This window comes from Podarcis filfolensis (genome assembly GCF_964270895.1).
Source record: "Podarcis filfolensis genome assembly, chromosome: 5".
Taxonomy (NCBI): Eukaryota; Metazoa; Chordata; class Lepidosauria; order Squamata; family Lacertidae; genus Podarcis; species Podarcis filfolensis.
Window position 1 is genome coordinate 88,246,781 of NC_139608.1, and position 12,551 is coordinate 88,259,331.

Sequence of the window (12,551 nt, forward strand, 5' to 3'; positions counted from 1 at the left end):
CTTGTGCCCTCCATCATTCCCAACATCAGGGTCTTTTCCAGGGAGTCTTCTCTTCTAATGAGGTGGCCAAAGTATTGGAGCCTCAGCTTATTTCCCCTTATGGTGGCTTAAATGCAGAATGCATTGAACACCTCATGGGAGAAAAGTTGCGCGGAGAGGATTCTGAACAGGGAACTAGCTGGCAAAGAATTGATAGAGTAGCCTAGTGGTCACCAGACTTCTGGGGTGGCGGATGCCAGTCACAAATGGGCACCCGTTGGGAGCTTGGCATAGCGCAGAATAGCTGCCACACCTAAAACAGTTGAAAAAGACAAGACCACAAAAAGTGTTCAGAGATGGAAAATGCTGCCTTGAACAGGCCAGTCCATTGGTCCATCTCATCTAGAATTCTTGTGTCCAGTTCTGGGCATCACAATTTAAGAAGGATGTTGACAAGCTGGGACGTGTGCAGAGGAGGGTGACCAAGATGATGGAGGGTGTAGAAGCCAGGCCTTATGAGGAGCGCTTGAAGGAGCTGGGTATGCTGAGCCCAGAAAAGAGGAGACTGAGAGGAGATATGATCATGTTGTTTAGTCGTTTAGTCGTGTCCGACTCTTCGTGACCCCATGGACCAGAGAATGCCAGGCACTCCTGTCTTCCACCGCCTCCCGCAGTTTGGTCAAATTCATGCTGGTAGCTTCGAGAACACTGTCCATCCATCTCGTCCTCTGTCATCCCCTTCTCCTTGTGCCCTCCATCTTTCCCAACATCAGGGTCTTTTCCAGGGAGTCTTCTCTTCTCATGAGGTGGCCAAAGTATTGGAGCCTCAGCTTCAGGATCTGTCCTTCCAGTGAGCACTCAGGGCTGATTTCCTTAAGAATGGATAGGTTTGTTCTTCTTGCAGTCCATGGGACTCTCAGGAGTCTCCTCCAGCACCATAATTCAAAAGCATCAATTCTTCGGCGATCAGCCTTCTTTATGGTCCATCTCCAAGTATCTCAAGGGCTGTCACATGGAAGAGGAAACAAGCTTGTTTCCTCCTGCTCGGGAGGGTAGGACTTGAACCGATGGCTTCAAGTTACAAGAAAGGAGATTCCAACTAAACATCAGGAAGAACTTCTTGGCACTAAGAACTGTTTGATAGTGAAACAGTCTCCCTTCAGAGGTTGCGGGCTCTCCTTCCTTGGAGGTTTTTAAGCAGAGGTTGGATGGCCATCTGCCATGGATGCTTTAGTTGAGATCCCTGCATCGCAGGTGGTGAATTAGATGATCCTTGCAGGGCTCCTTCTAACTTTATCTGTTCAGAATTTCTGGATTCTGGCTTTGTGAGGCTGGCGTTGTATATTGACAAGACTATTGAATTCTAACCAGAAAGATGCAGGTTCATATCCCTTCTTGCCGTAATGGTCATTTGGTTATCTACCAGTCCCCCTTGCCTGTGTTGGTGGACAGACTATGCCTAAGCCTGCCACGTGATGTATTGTGATGGGAGGCGGGTGGCGCTGTGGTCTAAACCACTGAGCCTCTTGAGCTTGCTGATCAGAAGGTCGGCGGTTCGAATCCCCATGACAATGGTGAGCTCCGGTTGCTCTGTCCCAGCTCCTGCCAACCTATCAGTTTGAAAGCACGCCAGTGCAAGTAGATAAATTGCTACCACTGCGGCGGGAAGGTAAATGGCATTTCTGTGTGCTCTGGTTTCCATCACAGAGTCCAGTTGCACCAGAAGCAGTTTAGTCATGCTGGCCGCATCACTCGGAAAACTGTCTGTGGACCAACGCCGGCTCCCTCGGCCTGAAAGCAAGATGAGCACCGCAACCCCACAGTCGCCTTTGACTGGGCTTAACCGTCCAGGGGTCCTTTACCTTTTAACCTTTTACCTTTGTTATTTACAAGCCACCCTTGCCTGTGTTGGTTGGAGAGAGACTATGCCTAAGCCCGCCCTGTGCTCTCCAGTGATGTATTGCGATGTGTTTCAGGGTGACATTGCCTCTTGTGCTGGGACAGCCCTCTACTTATGGAATGTCAATGGACAGCCTCTGGCTACAGCAACCTTCAGCCCTGGAGCCACCATTTTGTGCTGCTGCTTCATGGAAGTGATTGACTGGGACGTGCAGAGCCTCATAGTCACGGGAGACACAGGTGGGGCTGTAAAGGTAGGCCTCTCCAATGGAGAGTTTCCACTTTTGGGGGCTCACCAGCTTGTCCCACCTTGAGGAAAAGTCTCTGGGTTTTTTCTCTCTCCATATTTTAGAGACATGCATTTACAGTGGTACCTCGGGTTACAGACACTTCAGGTTACAGACTCCACTAACCCAGAAATAGTACCTCAGGTTAAGAACTTTGCTTCAGGATGAGAACAGAAATCACGCGGTGGCGGGGGCGGGAGACCCCATTAGCTAAAGTGGTACCTCAGGTTAAGAACAGTTTCAGGTTAAGAACGGACCTCCAGAACGAATTAAGTTCTTAACACGAGGTACCACTGTAGTTAATTTCACCATCTTGGCTATTCTTGGGCAAGCCAGCATTTCAGAGTTGAGGCTTGGAACAATGCAAATTTGCTCACCACTAAAACTCCCCCCATACTATTGCTTTTAATTTTATGCAAAAGAAAGCAGATTTAACTGACTTACTTATTAAAGTTTATTTCAAAACTTAAGATTATATAATAATAATTCAACATGCTTTATTATTAAAGTTGATTTAATAATTATTAAAGTTTATTATTGAAGCTTATTGTATTTATCTTTTAAGTCCCTATGACCTTTATTTTCCTTTATTTTAAAATATCACCAGCTTACCTTTCCTCATTAAAAGTTCAAGGTGGCTCATAAGAAAATTTAACCATGAATTAACCATTTTGAGACATCAGTTGCAACAACATTGAAACACCAAAAACCAGAGCAGTCAAAATTCACCACCAACAACAGTAAAAGTTGCTCCAAATAAGAAGACTGTTAGAACCAGTAAAATAAATGGGAAAGGTTTTTTTTAATAGCTTTTGGTAGAAGACCAAGAATGAACAGGGGGGTGAGACATCCCTCTCTCAGGTGACAATCCTACTATTAAATCTATTTTCTTCTGCTCTTATAGGTCTGGAAAGTTGAAAATAATTCACACCCATGCCAGGACAGTTGTATGAGTTCACAAAATAACTCTTCTGAAAGCCAAGGAAAAACGGGTAAGGGTAGCTTGGACAAATCTTCTCTGTGAAAGAGAAGGCATTATGTTGACTATCAGGAATAAGTTGATGCAATCTGGAAAGAAAGCAAGTTGTCAGTTCCTTTTCTCTGGCCTTCTACCGGAGTTGCAGCAAAGCTCATGCCTTTTGCAACAGCCAACCTTTGGCTCTGCTTAGAGAAATGCCACAGAATGGGTGCAGATTGATCTCCCACTTCTCTTGATGCAGATTCCCAGCAGTGGAAGAGGCCAGAATATCCCTGCTTTCGGTTTTGGCAAACAGTCCTGCCAGACCAATCTTTGCTCTGGTTACTAGCATAGTGAATTTTGGAAATGCAGTGAGCATGATTATCTTGTTTTCATCAAAGCATCTGGCAAAGTTCTCCAAGGTTTTTTGTTAGCAAGCTGGCTAGATAAAAGATTGGTTGGCAATGTGGTCAGGTAGATTCCCAATCTGGCTGGAAAACTGTACTGGAAAAAGTGCTTATCGTCAAACTGGAGGAAGGTTTTGAGGGAGCCCTATCTTACTCCTTTGTCTGGTATTCTTCAGTATTTATTTTTTTATCAATGACTTAGATCAATGGTTCTCAGACTTTTTTCTCTGGGCCCCACTTTCAGAATAAAAATTTGCTTGGATTTTTTTTTTACTGGTAAGAAATACATTGGAAAACAAAAAGAAACAACACTTGATTTATAACATAGATCACAACTACTTTATAAATATGTTCACGGGGCACCCAGAAAGTATAAAACAATGCAGCTCCATAAGAACATGAATCAGTCCCAAAATACAAATGAGCCTCTTACATATGTACCTTAAGTATGTCTACAAACTTAGTGAGAAGTGTGAGCTTGCAGTATCACTTGATGCTCATTTTGGAAAGAGATCTGTTCATTAGGGCTGGGCGACAACTAGTTTTCAAACATTGTAATATTTCACCAGCTAAACAGCAATATATCAGTATATCACAATGTCTGAAATAAGGATGGGACTTTGTAGAGGTGAATACCATATTCTGCAAATTAAAAAAAAAATGATACTTTACTATACTATACTATACCATACTACCATTCTTTGATGGTCCTTGAATCTTCCTGCCACAATTGCCATCCTCCCCTGCCACACCAGTGGGAAGACTCTATCCAGACTATTTATAGAAATATTATAGTACGATGAACCTGTGATCAGGATTTGAGCTACAGAAGTAATCATATTATACTGTGGTGGTTATGATTTAATAGATGGGTGCAGTAGAGGTGGCATCTGGTCAGCCACTGTGTGAACTAGATGGTGTAGGGATGTGGGTGGCGCTGTGGTCTAAACCACTGAGCCTCTTGGGTTTGCCGATCGGAAGGTCAGCGGTTCGAATCCCTGTGATGGAGTGAGCTCCCGTTGCTCTGTCCCAGCTCCTGCCAACCTAGCAGCTTGAAAGCACACCAGTGCAAGTAGATAAATAGGCACCACTGTGGCGGGAAGGTAAACGGTGTTTCTGTGCACTCTGGTTTCTGTCACGGTGTCCCGTTGCACCAGAAGCGGTTTAGTCCTGCTGGCCACATCACCCGGAAAGCTGTCTGCAGACAAACGCCAGCTCCCTTGGCCTGAAAGCAAGATGAGCGCTGCACCCAGTTACCTTTGACTGGACTTAACCATCCAGGGGTCCTTTACCTTATTATTATTATTTTTTTACCTGAACTAGATGCTTCATTGGCCTGATTCAGCAGGCTCTTCTTATAAAGTATAACTAAGAAATGGTTACAGAAAAAGAAAGGTCTTTAGCAATATGCACCAATCACATTTCAGAAAAGCTGTCTGCTGCGGTGGAATAAAAACTGGAGACCTGCCAAGTCTGCAGAAACCAGCAGGGGGCTCCTGGTCCAAAGATTTCTTCCGTTCTTGTCCACCATATTGAGCTCAAGTCAAATTCAATTGAGCTCGGGGGACGGAATGTAAAGCTTAGAAGTAATGAAAATCCCAGCACTTAAAAACGTAAATAAATGGCACCAGATTAGCTAACAAATACAGCAGCTGCCAAGAGCCTGATTCTGACATTCGTATGTTTTTGAAATATTTGCGCACACATATGCAGAAAATGCTTTGCAAGTCGATTTTGGGTGAGTGTTATTGCACAAGTGTCACGAGCTTTTTCTGTTCCGGTGTAAGAAGTCCGGTTTAGGTAAATTGGATGAACGCAGCTAACCAGAGATTATGGTTCTGGCAGGCTTTTTTTGCATGTTGACTATGAAACAGAAGTTTCAAAGTTTCATGTCGTGGGCAGTTCCCACTTTCCCCAACTGGCATGGTTTTCTGGTTGTGGGTGGACTAAGATGTTTATCTTACTTTGAACTAGGGCTGTGCACTAAATCTCATTGTTAGGTCAATAATCCTTAGCATAGCAAGATAATAAATGTATTGTTGGAAGAGAGATTCCACACAGATATTCTTACCGCCGCAGCATCTCTCACTACCAATGAGGCTTAATCCTAGCAGATGCCAGAGTCTGTGTTTCCTAAAAAGTCTACTTACTTTCAAGGTATTTTCAGCAGCCAGAGTTATTCCCCTGTCTCTTTGGCAACATTATGGAGGGGGGGGGGCTATTAATCCAAAATGTGGTCATTACAAAGACTGAAGTAACAATGATTGAGTTACAATTTTTGCACAGTGTTCTTGGCATTTAATTATTGGTTGTATTATGAGCAGATTTAGATAAGTTGATAATACCAGGACTTCATGTAATTTGTTTTAACTGGGCAATTACGGGCTGCATTATATCCTGGCAGCAAGGTATTCTGGGGCATCTTATTAAGCACCGAGCCAGTAAACACTGATGAACAATTTTGCTGAACTAGGCATGCAATTTAGAAAGCAATAATACACAAATCCAATTTAGCTCACAATTGATATAGCCACACGTCAGCACATGTAACTATCATAGCCGGCAAATTCAATTGGGACAGGCCCTTCTGGCAACAGCACAAGCCAGGATTAAATATATCTGTTCTCCAGTTAACAAGTTGCTGACTATAAACAATAACATTTGCCACTTCCCGCAACCCACCCACCCCCAAATGAAAATCCCCAAGCATTTTCTGAATATATATATATTTTAAAAACCGCACTACAGGCAACAAGGTGGAGAAACCATTCACCCTCTGCCTGGAGATGAATCTCAGCACGACTCCGTCGGAGAGAACTAGCAAAACCATTCCAGCTGTCACTGCCCTGGCGGTTTCCAGGTAATCATTTCAATTGCAGTTATCTCATATGGCCACGAGAGAGCAGACTAACAATGAATTTGGTCTTGCAGTTTCATTACGAATCAGACTTTTCTGATGGGGAGCGGGTGTGTTGCATATAAAATAATGATTTGCCTTAGCAGCAAAATGGGGGCGGGGGCTGACAGGCGCTGAAGAGCGCTGTGTGAAGAATCTCCCACCAGAGACCACAAAAGCAACAGCTGTCAGCATAGTTGTGGGTAGCAAAATTTTTAGGAGCAAAGTTTTCTTTAATCCGCGCCCCCCTCCCACCATGCAAAATGATATCTTTATGAATACCCAGACCATGAAAGCACAGCAGAGACCCAAGTATGACAGAGTTGGATTTTTCAGTTTTCAAATTCCAAAAATGAGGGGTGCTAAAAAGCTGCAACAAGACTTGGGAATTCAAAATATATTTTGGTTAAATTAATGTAATTCAGTTTTGCTTGGTAAGTAAAACGTGGGCAGAAATTGCATGGACATCATTAAAGATTATTGTCAAGTACTTGCTGTTATTATTATTATTATTATTATTAAGCATTACCTGACATTTTCAGAAGGTAAAATTAAAATTCTTTGGTTTTCCAAAAGCAGTCTATGTGCTTCCTCATCAGGCTGACCAAGCTAAATGTTGTCCAATCACAAAAATAATAGCAAAATTGACTTCCTCACACCCAGTGCTTTTTTTCTGGGGGGACGCATACCCCTAAACATTTTGTTAATCTAAGTTTGGCCTCATTGAGGGGCAGTATTTCAATATGAGTAGGAAAATTAGAGTACCGCTCATACCCAAAAACATGTTTTTAAGACCCCTCACAGAATAAATTTGCAAAAAAAATAATAATAGGTTTCATCCACTAAAATGGCATTTCCCTACTGGCATAGAATTAGCAGCTCAGAGCCTGGACTCTGGACCAGCAAATCATTGATTTGAATCTTGCCTCTAGCATGAAGTATGGGCAATCTACCGTTCTCTGAGCCCTGAGCGACAACAACAATACTAGCCAGACTTAGAAGTGTGTTGTGAGGATTATAGCAGACCGTGTACGTAAATCCCTTTGAAATAAAAACTAAGCATTAAGTAAAACAAAGAAACGGACTTTAAATTGCACAGAGAACTTTGTGGTGTCCCAAAGTGGAGCAGCCCAACTGGAAATTGATAGCTAGCCAAACAAGCCGAAGTCAGCCCGGGGAATCAAGGAAGGCATTTGAATTTGATTCAGAAAGTTGCTGGATTCCGAGATCCATTTATTCGTTTAGGATATGCACAGAGGTATCTCAGCAGAGCTGGAAGCCTTCTCCACTTCCCAGTTTGCAGAGCACAAGTCTCGGGCACTCACTTTATGAATGACAGAGAAACAAGCCAAAGTCAAACCATTTTTGTAGGCAAATAAAAAAAAATTCAATGGGGGGGTGTGATAAGAAATTTCTGCACCAGGTACCACCCAACCTTGCTACGCCACTGTCAGGGGCACATTAACTAACCCTCCCAATACTTCTCTGCTTCCTGGAGTGTAGTCTCTCTGATCTTTCCCATGCTTGAGAAAGATGATGATCCGTGATCATGGGAAAGATCAGCATAGCTGTCAACTTTTCCCATTTCTTGTGAGGAATCCTATTTGGAATAAGGGAATTTCCCTTTAAAAAAGGGAAAAGTTGACAGCTTTAAAGATCAGTCACTTTCCATAGCTCCGCACGCCTTCCACCTCGACTCATATCTCCTCCCTCTTCTACTGTGCAAACTGTTCATTCCTCTCCACCACCCCCACAATAAAACACGACAAAATGCCCACTTGCAGGACTTCTGAGTCCTGCACCCATTTGCAACTGCTTCATACTGTACAAGTTATTCATTCAAACCCTTGCATCTTTATCTAAAATGACCTGATCAGCAAGATGAGTTAAAGAAAAACTAGACCTGGGATCCTTGGGTCTGATTGACAGCCAAACCGGAATCATATATTTCTCCCTGGCTTGGGATTCTAGTGTGGGTATAGAAGGCTTCCCCCCGATGCAGACTGCCCCTCCCACAGACCTGCAGTTTACATGGAGGGGGGCAGGAACAGCTCCCATTCACTTCAATGGGATCATTTCTCCGCTGTGCAAACTGCATGTCTGGGGTGGGGGTGGGGAATCTGGATAAGGGTGAAAGCTCATACCCTCCAACATTTCTCTGATGGCTTCTTCTTCTTCTTCTTCTTCTTCTTCTTCTTCTTCTTCTTCTTCTTCTTCTTCTTCTTCTTCCCCACCCATCTGACTGCGTTGCCCCAGCCACTCTGGGCAGTTTCTAACATATAAAAACATAATGAAACATCAAACATTTAAAAAAATCCCTGTACAGGACTGCCTTCAGAAGTTTTTTAAAGGTTGTAGAGTTCCTTATCTCCTTGTTTTGGGGGGTCACTTAATTCCATAACCTCCCACATTTCTCTGATGAAAATAGGGACAACCTAAGGAAATGTGGGTGGCGCTGTGGGTTGAACCACAGAGCCTTGGACTTGCTGATCAGAAGGTCGGCGGTTCGAATCCCCGCGACGGGGTGAGCTCCCGTTGCTCCATCCCTGCTCCTGCCAACCTAGCAGTTTGAAAGCACGTCAAAGTGCAAGTAGATAAATAGGTGCCGCTCCAAAAACTAGGTGCATCTTATGGTCTGGTGCGTCTTATAGAGCAAAAAATATGGTATGTGACATTCGCGGCAATATTCTCCAGGGCTTTGCTTTGAAACGATTCTGTTCCAGTGAGCGCCGGCAGCATAAGACTCTGAAAGACCCAGATGTTGCCGATTGTTTGGTTTCTAAATATGTCCTTTCTGCCTTCTCCCCACGCAAGGAATTCTTCCAAGCTCCTGGCCGGAGATGACACAGGAAAGCTCTTCTGCTGGTCAGTAGATGAGTAGGAAGAACCATCGTCTGGTCCTCGATGGCCTCACCTGGACGTGAGATGTGCAGAGAATGATGAACCACAATACCAGGCAGAGACAGGTGTAGGTCTTGGGTATAATCTCTGCCATAGTCTAAGCCTAATAATGTGGTATGAACCCAAAGACTTTCTCCTGCCAACCAATGCTGGAGGTTAAGGAAATGTCCTTATTACCAGCATTTATTCTTTCCAGGAAACTTGGCAACTGTGGACTAAAACCTTTGACCCTGGCCTGTGAACCCTCTAAAACTTACCGTAACCATGGGGAAGGGGGGGTGTTACCTGGGGTCCAGTCCAGCTCCATTTTCTCTCCCCACTGCATCCTCGTTCAGTTACCAAAGGTCTGTTTGTCTAGTGCAAGGGTGGCCAACTCCCAAGAGACTGTGATCTACTCACAGAGTTAAAAACTGGCAGTGATCTACCCCCTTTTGGGGGGTTCAGGTCAAAGTTGTTGAGCTTGTTTTAGGGAGGAGGAAAGCCCTATTTTGGGGGGGCTTCAGGTCAAAGTTGTTGAGCATTTTGGGGGGAGCCAGTGATCTACCACAGTTGTCCAGTGATCTACCGGTAGATCACGATCTACCTGTTGGACGTGCCTGGTCTAGGGCATGGTCATTTTTTTTGAAGTGCCTCTGACTGGCATTGCCAGTGTGCCCACCGATTTCCTCCTATGGCACGCACAAAAGGCATTGGTAAATGCCCTCTTAAAAAAATCCACAGTGCACAAGACAGCTCTTCCTGCTGGGTTCCGGTTTGCACAGCCTTGGCCTCTCCTAAATTGAACATGCCCCTTAAACTCACTCGCATGTGCGGATTGGACCCTCTCCCTTCCCTTGTGAACAGAGGAGCCATCCAAAGAGCTTCTCACTGAGCGAGTGTGCTGGTAACCGACAGAGGTTCCTTTCCCCCATCGATGGAGGAGCCATGCCCACCCCATTTTGTGGTCCTGTCTCCTTCTCTGCTCTTTTGGATGTGGCGGCCATTTCCAGAAGTGCTGCCATTATTCCCTGGCAGCCATCCCATGACCCTTTCTCCAAATATGTCCAGTGCAGATCACTTGCCCCAAAAAGGGTTGGTAGCCAATGCCCTATGATAAATAGTATCAAACTTTGATTTGGTATGTGACTGATCCTGCGTTTTCCTGAATTAGCTTCTTTTTCTGGTGCAATTTGGGGGTCCATGCTAAAGAAAATAAAGGTTTCTGTCTACTGTGGCTGTCCAAAGGGTTTACTTTTGTACTTCAGGCCCAGTAACACATCAGATCAGGCTTCCTCAACCTCGGCCCTCCAGACGTTTTTGGCCTACAACTCCCACGATCCCTAGCTAGCAGGACCAGTGGCCAGGGATGATGGGAATTATAGTCACAAGCATCTGGGGGGCCAAGGTTGAGGAAGCCTGCATTAGATGCTTATTCATGAAACAAAAGCCCAGTGGAACATCACATTCCATCCCCAGAATACCTATGGGGAAGGTCCCTACCTTCAGCAGATCCACGGCCAACAGCCTCCTGGGAGCGTATCATGCCTCACCAGCTCCTTTCATTGTTTTCTTCTTCTGTAGCTTAAAATCAAGGGACGCGGGTGGCGCTGTGGGTTAAACCACAGAGCCTAGGACTTGCCGATCAGAAGGTCGGCGGTTCGAATCCCCGCGATAGAGTGAGCTTCCGTTGCTTGGTCCCAGCTCCTGCCCACCTAGCAGTTCAAAAGCACGTCAAAGTGCAAGTAGATAAATAGGTACTGCTCCGGCAGGAAGGTAAACGGCGTTACCATGCACTGCTCTGGTTCGCCAGAAGCGGCTTAGTCATGCTAGCCACATGACCCAGAAGCTGTACGCCGGCTCCCTCGGCCAATAAAGCGAGATGAGCGCCGCAACCCCAGAGTCGGCCATGACTGGACCTAATGGTCAGGGGTCCCTTTACCTAGCTTAAAATCATAGAGACTAAGGAAACCCATGCAGCTAGGCAACTTGAGATGGATCAAAACACCAAACTCTGGCACTGTAAACAGATGCAGCACTGAGCTGGAGGAACTGGTATTACAGTGCATTAGACAGACAAGGGAGTGCCTATGGAGTTTGCAACAAACCATGGAGAGACAACTTGCATAGGCCAAAACCCAGATGCCCTGTAGTATTTAGTCGGGGCCTTTTGACCACCACCTTCTGACACCGGATGTATTTTGTGCTTGGTTCCTGGAATCAATTGACGCTTCAATTGTGTCCAAAGCTGCTTCCTTGTATTTTCTCCCATCTTTTTCACAGTTTCAGGTGTCTTGGAAGTATTTTTAATTGTTTGTAATATATGGAACTGTTTTTCATTCTATTGTTTTTGTATGTGGAGTTGTTTTTTTTTTTAACTGTTTTATACATAAGCGGTTGTTTTTGCATGTTTCTTATTTTCTGTTTGTTAACGGGTCTGTTTGTTTTATAATTGTATATTCCACTGTTACAACCTGGCCTGAGACCTTACAGTTCAAAGGGCAGGTTGGTTAATCTAACAATAAATAAATATCTCATTCCCCTGACCGTGTTCCATCAGTTCACAAAAATGGATTTCCATTTGAAAATTATCAAATGGAAGGGAAAAGTTCAGCAGGAGCTTCTTGGGGTGCTTTAATTTTGTTGTGCTTACCTTACTTTTTAGGTGTCTGGTGGGGGAAAAGGGGCTTTCTTTCATTCTACAAATCTAACAGACCCTCTAAGTGTCCCTGTTTTCCAGATTTAAGTCTCAGATTTACAGGCGCCGTCCCGGTTTCTGATTTGATCCTGGAATGCCCTGCTTTTCCTATTTGCTTCAGAGAAACGATGGAGGGTATGAAGTGACCCCTGAGCCAAGGAGATAAGTAACTATACAAAGATATTTGAAGACAGCCCTGTATAGGGAAGTTTAATGTTTTATTGTGTTTTTATATATGTTGGAAGCTGCCCAGAGCCACTGGGGCAACCCAGCCAGACAGGCAGCGTATAAATAGTGAAATTATTATTATTGAATAGGACATCCCTATTTTCATCAGAGAAATGTTGGAGGCTATAAAATCAGTGGGCTGAATTCTGCAACCTTCCGAACTGCTCATTGACAACCTTATGCAGCCCTTGGCTGTGCTTTCCTGTAAGTTCAGGAATGCACGGAAGACCGCCTACTGCTGTTTGTTGTTGATTTTTTAAAAAGGAAAAGGGCAAATTAAGTCTTTTTATCGTTAAAGAAACCAGTGTGGATTATGAAAGGG

The 12,551-nt window shown here is 44.4% G+C and overlaps 1 protein-coding gene across 1 annotated transcript in view; it reads left to right on the plus strand.

Annotated features, from left to right (window-relative positions):
• WDFY4 (WDFY family member 4) overlaps positions 1-11,849 on the plus strand; it is a 195,813-nt gene extending 183,964 nt beyond the window's left edge. The window contains exons 59-62 of the mRNA XM_083615378.1: positions 1,956-2,132; positions 3,070-3,157; positions 6,279-6,390; positions 9,241-11,849. Coding sequence (XP_083471504.1) covers positions 1,956-2,132; positions 3,070-3,157; positions 6,279-6,390; positions 9,241-9,307 — 444 coding nt within the window. The 3' untranslated portion in view covers positions 9,308-11,849. The remainder of the gene's footprint in view (positions 1-1,955; positions 2,133-3,069; positions 3,158-6,278; positions 6,391-9,240) is intronic.
• Positions 11,850-12,551: the final 702 nt, after the last annotated feature.